General features: G+C 44.1%; 1 protein-coding gene across 6 annotated transcripts in view; it reads left to right on the forward strand.

The window, feature by feature from the left end:
* CUNH16orf71 (chromosome unknown C16orf71 homolog) overlaps nucleotides 1-6,135 on the forward strand; it is a 250,942-nt gene that overhangs the window by 235,492 nt on the left and 9,315 nt on the right. For all 6 annotated transcript variants that reach the window (XM_019507572.1, XM_019507575.1, XM_019507573.1 and 3 more), the window contains 2 exons: nucleotides 117-202; nucleotides 4,469-4,538. In XM_019507572.1, the coding sequence (XP_019363117.1) occupies nucleotides 117-202; nucleotides 4,469-4,538 (156 nt within the window). The remainder of the gene's footprint in view (nucleotides 1-116; nucleotides 203-4,468; nucleotides 4,539-6,135) is intronic.

Here is a 6,135-nt window from a genome sequence, read left to right on the forward strand (position 1 = left end):
CATCTTTTTCATCCTCCCCTGCATCAAATAATAGGCTGTATCAGCTTGTCTGTGAGGATCGCAGAGTTATTTAAATGGGTCTCAGAACTAGAGTTGTGTTCTTCCCTCTCTTGCAGTGCTCTGTCTTAATGGATGGTCCCTGCCTAGTGTTAGCAGCACAACGTGACAATGCTGTTATTTGTTTTGACTCCCTGCTGGACAGGTAAGCAAAAACAGCCACCCATTATTTGCACTCCTGACCGCTATGTCAATCTGTGGTAGAAAGCACTTGATCTGAACCATGGTTAGGGAGGGCTGAACTGTCTTCGCTGCAATTCCTTTCCAATTCAACTCCCCTAAGGTTAGGTGCCTCTCAAAGGCAACATGTTCTTCATTATTTATATTGAGTTTTAATGCGTCAGCACATCAGAGCATTCCTCATTTTTTAAGTCATGTGTACTAAATCCAGGCTTTTAATGACCATGTCCTGGGGCATCTTTCAAGGACTCAGGAAGCGTGGTGTGGTGACTTGACAATGCAGTTGCATAGATACAGAAAATTTTCTGAAATATAAGCCTGCATTGGAATCAATAACATTCTTGGGAGAAAATCTGTACAGATTCTGCATGTGCCATGAAAAAAATGACATCAAACAAATGCCAGAGAACAAAATTAAAAGCTCAGCCTGTTAAATAAATCACCACAAATGCCTGGTACAGGAATAAACCTGATCGAAGAAACAGAACCCCCTCTTGTGTGATCTGATCAGTGGAACAGAATTATAAGACTTGTTAACCCTTTGGCTCTCAGAAGCAAAGTTTCCCAGCACTGGGAATTGATATTTGGCTGTGTGATATGCAGTTGCATGTATGTGGCTTTTTCTGGTGGCCCCACTGGGTCAAAAACATGGCAGAGACCGTGTATGCTGTCACCCTCTACAAGAGGGATCATGTAGCACTCACCCCTGCAGCCCCTTTGAGAAGGCTGTGAAGAGGCAGGCTGTTCAGCCCTCAGAGCTTCCAAATAGTACTGTCAGATGGGATGGAAGGAGGAACTCAAAAGTACTAGTGCTTGCAAGCATTAGTGTGGCCAAAGAGCTAAATAAGATCTGAACTTTCCTAATCAGTTAGTTTCTTGGGATTCTCATTCTCTGGGTAGCCAAGAACAAGGCCACTGGTCCTCCACTGGATAAGAGTTATGCCTTTTTGATTAATTGCATGTGATTTCATCCTCGGGGGGGGGGGGACGGCACCATGCTGTTTCATGTGAAGGTCAGCTACCTACCTCCTTGTCTACATCAATAACCTGACTTCATGCACAGAACCAACCCTGCTCCGGCTCCAGGGCAGCTCCTCTCAGTCAAGGTGGGATTTCACTTACAGGGTGAATTTTACTTGTAAGGCAATGCACGGTGGCTTTTATGGCTGATCAAAGGAGCATCAACTGGCCAAACAAAAAGGGTCTTCAATGCTCTGTCAAAGTTGGCTCTGTACTTTGTCTGGACAGGCTAGTATTTAGGAAAATTTGGCCAAAGATTCATGACAGAATGTGTAGCAAGTGTGGCCTGTACTCCAGCCTCTTGCCTTCTTCTCTAGCTGCCCATGGATTGGGAAGTGGACTCCATTTCACAAATCCCCATTAACCCCCACCCCCCACTTTCCAAAACAAAACCATTACTCATGCTTTGTATAGGGGGGCAAATTTCACCATCTGCTTGCAAATCTGTTCATGATATCACAGCATTAGCTATAACGCATAGCAAGAAGCAGGTGTGCACCAAGACAGTGCAAGCTTTGCTGGTATTTTCATTAGTAGTCAAGAGCCTATTAGTACTTTCCTAAGCTGGCTCTTCTGGTGCCACGTAAGAGAGGGATGTGTCACTTTTGAAGAACTTGCTGTCCAAGGGAGTTTCCTTAAAGTCTGAAGCATACTCCAGTCTGAACAAATAGTTATTATTCCTGTATAACAGTGCTCTGCAAGTGCAAGGCATTAGGCAAAAACCACTCAAAATGGGATTGTGTCCACTCCAAGGAGCTCAAGAAAAACAGACAAGAAGGCAGGTGTGACACAAAAGGGAAACAAAAATAATCAGTTTCTGCACAACTCCATTTGATCTGCTCCAAGCAGCACAGAAGTGAAAGTGTGCAGTTATGAACAGCTTGCCATGTGAAGATAAACAGCGAGGGGCAGAGTTAAGTAGATCTTTAGAGGAGATGAGAACTAGTGGAGGTGAATCCAATGGGATGGCATGCCAGTACAGAACAGTGCTTCTGAAACTCACCCACTTTATTTTATCAGCTCAGTTCATTGAGTCTCTAGTAGGGCTGTGCAAGGCTCTGGTCCCTGATTCAATTTGGCCCAATTCAGGGGCCGAATCTCCAAATCCGAATCGAATCAGGAGACCCTTTAATCTCTCCAAATTGAATTGGAACCCTCTGAATCTATTTGGAGAGATTCAGAAAGATTTGGAGATTTGGACATAGATACAGCTTTAAATGTTTTTTCTACATGCCTTTAGGTAGCAGGAGCTCATGAATGCTTCGAAGCTGGGGCTCATGGAGCATCCCACAAAAGTGCAGGGAGCTCCCCAGCGCATTTGGCAGCAGACCCGGAAGTGGACCAGAAGCACGTTGGATCCACTTCTGGGTCAGCCGGGGAGCATGTGGGGGACCTCCCTGCGCCTCCCCAGCTTGGTGACTGGTGCCTCCTGGGTCTGGGGGGGCACCCAGGGTTCCCCTGTGGCTGATCACCAAGCCAGGGAGATGTGGGGGGGGGGGCAAGTGCACTCCCTGGCAGACCCAGAAATGGACCAGAAGTACTTCTGGTCCACTTCCAGGTTCACTGCTGAGTACGTGGAGGTGCCCCCCTGCACTCCTGTGGGACGCTCCATGTGCCCCAGCATCGCAGCAATCACGAGCCATGCCTGCTACCTCAAGGTATGTGGAAAAAACTTTTAAAGCTGTGTCCATGTCCGAATCGCTGATTCTCTGAATCAGCATCAAATCTTCAGATTCGGATTCAGCCGAATTGAATCAAGGACAGTGACGCGAATCAACGAATCGAATCACTGTCTCTGATTCAGGCTGAATCCGAATCAAATAGGGCCCACTTCACACACTCCTAGTCTCTAGCATGATCCAATCTAACTGCTACATCTGCATGCTCCTGTCGTGATACAAATTGGCCAAATCACTGGAACTTTAACCCTGAATGAAACAGAGTTAAAATTGGAGCTGCTTTGGGATGCTTCTGGCTCTACAAAACCTTGCAGCTGGAAGTCACATTGTAACAGCTTATATCAGTATCATTTGATATGGATACAATTGTTACATCTGCCTATACCCTGGGGTTGCAGCGGAGTGACTGTTGTGTTTTTAAAAAGTTCAATGCATTTGAACTGAATAATTCATAAATTGTAAGAGTGCAAGGAATCATCACATCATCTCATCTGCCCCATATAACTCGGAGCAGAGAATTCCATTGCTCCTTCTCCATGGGGTCAAACAACAAATATTTGACTGGAGCATAATTATCCCAGAACAAACCCTATCTGTAGTTTTGGCTTATGATTTTACATTTTTAACCAATATCCTCAAAATAAATTGGAAAGAAAGGAAGTTGGAGGTGGGGGGGTAAAGAAAATTGTTCTGGATGGCTGACACAAGGCACCCTCTCCAAGTAGGTGGCTGCAAGTGAGCTCTAGATCAAGCTTATTTAGATGTTTAAACTTCTTCCTTTGAGAGGAAATGTGCTATAGAAATATAAGATGCTGTTATTAAATGGACACAAGAGTGCTGTAAAATCACTGGATAACTTGGTTTGTTATAGAAGGAGTTGGATTTTGACACCCAAATTCTGTACTTAGTTGTAAGAGTAGGGAATAGGTCATGGTTTCAAAAGCAGCTAAATGATTTAGGAACCTCTCACTGATTATTTTTCACTGGGACTTAGTCCCCTAAGTCATCTAGACACCTCTGCAGTATTTACCCCAGTGTCTTACTCCCTTTCATCCCCCAACCCCCTCTTCCCTTACTGGCTGATTCATGTGGGGCTGAGATGGATTTGAGAGTGAAAGTGGTAAAGGAAGGACTCCTGGAGATTTCATGGCACTGAGAGTAGCATAAGAAGTCCTGTACATTTAAAAGAAGTGAAACATAAACCTTTTGGAATTAACCTGTCTGAGATCCTCTCTCTCCACTGAACGTGAACAGTGGGGGCGTCTTTCTCCCCACTGCCCAGAGACCCTATTACATAACAGGTCATCACTGTATGTTGGAGGGATTATATTTTAAGAATCCCAATCCATTTATACAAAGCTTTTTAAAACCTGGATTCATCTGTGTAAAGAAGTTCAGCAACAGATGCACATGGCCACAGCTGCTGGCACAGAACAGAGCCTTCCTTGCAGCTAGGTCATTTGTAGACTCTGATAGGTTAAATGACCAAATAACACTTGTTTTTTCCCGTCTTTTATTCTCTACTTCCCCAGTGTTTGCTGGCAGAACCAGGCTGTAGTGGATTGTATGCAGCATCTTCTGTATCCCCAAACTGAGAAGCAGGCAAGTAGAGAAGATCCTGGTACATTTTTCTTCTCATATTGTGCTCTTGGGTATATATATTAAGTTGGGCTTCTCTGAAAATGGGAGGAAAATTCCAACAAAAACAACATTTTCTCTTAGTGAAGGTGAAGGGAAGCAGAGCTTCCTAGAAACCTCTGGCCATATGGCACCCTGGTAGATGTAGTTTTGGCAAAGAGTCCAGCCCATAGAGATAACTAGAGGCATAAGATCCCCATGAGACGGCATGGTAAGACTTACAATCAAAATATGGGAGGTTCTTGGCAAAGTATCGCACATCTCCAGAGACTGGCTGCTTTTCAAAACAAGTGTGGTAAGAAATCTGACTTTAATCAAAACCAGTATTGGTGAAAGACTTTCAGCCAACCCTAATATAAAGCCTATTTTCCCACAGAATGGACCTCTCTCTGATTCCCAAGTGGGGGAAGGGCAATGGGTCAGTAACCCATGAAGCAACAGGTGGGCTTTTTTTTGTTAATAGCACACGGCAAACAGGAAGACAAACAAGCCAGATTTTAAGATGCTTAACTAACTCCCGTTGAAATCAGTGAGAGCTAAGTACCTTTAAAATCTGGGTTTTAAGTCAAGTTCAGCAGGGATCAATTTGAAACCCACAGCGAGCTTTGGAGGCAGGAAGTCCTGGCTAAACAAGCAGTGGCAGTAGGTATAAAAGAGCTGGGACAGACCAAGAAATGGTTGCTAGCAAACCAGGCTGTTTATGGATTTGTTCTGCTCACTGAGAAAGCAGCAGGAGGTTTTAGATGTGCCTGTGACAGGACAGAGCTCATTAGAACTGGCACCATGCAGCAGATTTCCCACAAGATAAACATTCAGCACCAGAATCCAGATCTACAGCTGCAAAAGAGCCCTTCTTACAGGTGTGTCTGTATGCAGCCAAATCAGGAGCTCCCTAGGCTCAGCAGTGCCTGTCTGTTTTTTCTAGCAAGAGGCATTCTGCGCTACTCTTGCTATGCAGTTTAATTCCCATAATGCTGAGTTTGGAGTGTGATACAATGGCCTGGAAACTTTGCTAATACAGTTCTTAGATGGCTCTGAGGCTGTTATATTGTAATGCCTACTGCTTCCAGTAGGCCAGGTGCTAAGAGGTTGTGATATGATGTGACCTGAGAACAGGTGTGGACAGTCTGTTTTTTGGGGTGCCCTGTGATTTTGCTTAAGCATTATATTGCTTGTCTCTGATATAAAATCCCTACTAGTCTTTTGACCATGAATGTAAAAATCAGCCTGTAACAAAGGATTATGATGCTTTTCCTGTGTTGGGATGTGTATGCAATGCTATACATAGGGTGTGGATAGACAGTTTAAGATATTTAGAATTACAACACTTTGCAGCTGATCCACTGTGACATCTCTATGCTCTAGTCTTCTTTAAGTAGAGGGTAAGCTATTGTTACTTTAAGTTATATTAGTTTAGCTCTAGCATATCAATATAGGAGCAGACAAACAAAGCATTTATTAGTTCAGCTAACATGCACCTCCAAGCAGCAAGTCTTCCCTGCTTTAAAGCACTTTAGTGTTGTGCCTTTCCATAGCCCCTAAAAAAAAAAAAACCCCCAAA

This window comes from Gavialis gangeticus, unplaced genomic scaffold (genome assembly GCF_001723915.1).
Source record: "Gavialis gangeticus isolate Ggan-Ray unplaced genomic scaffold, GavGan_comp1, whole genome shotgun sequence".
NCBI lineage: Eukaryota > Metazoa > Chordata > Crocodylia > Gavialidae > Gavialis > Gavialis gangeticus.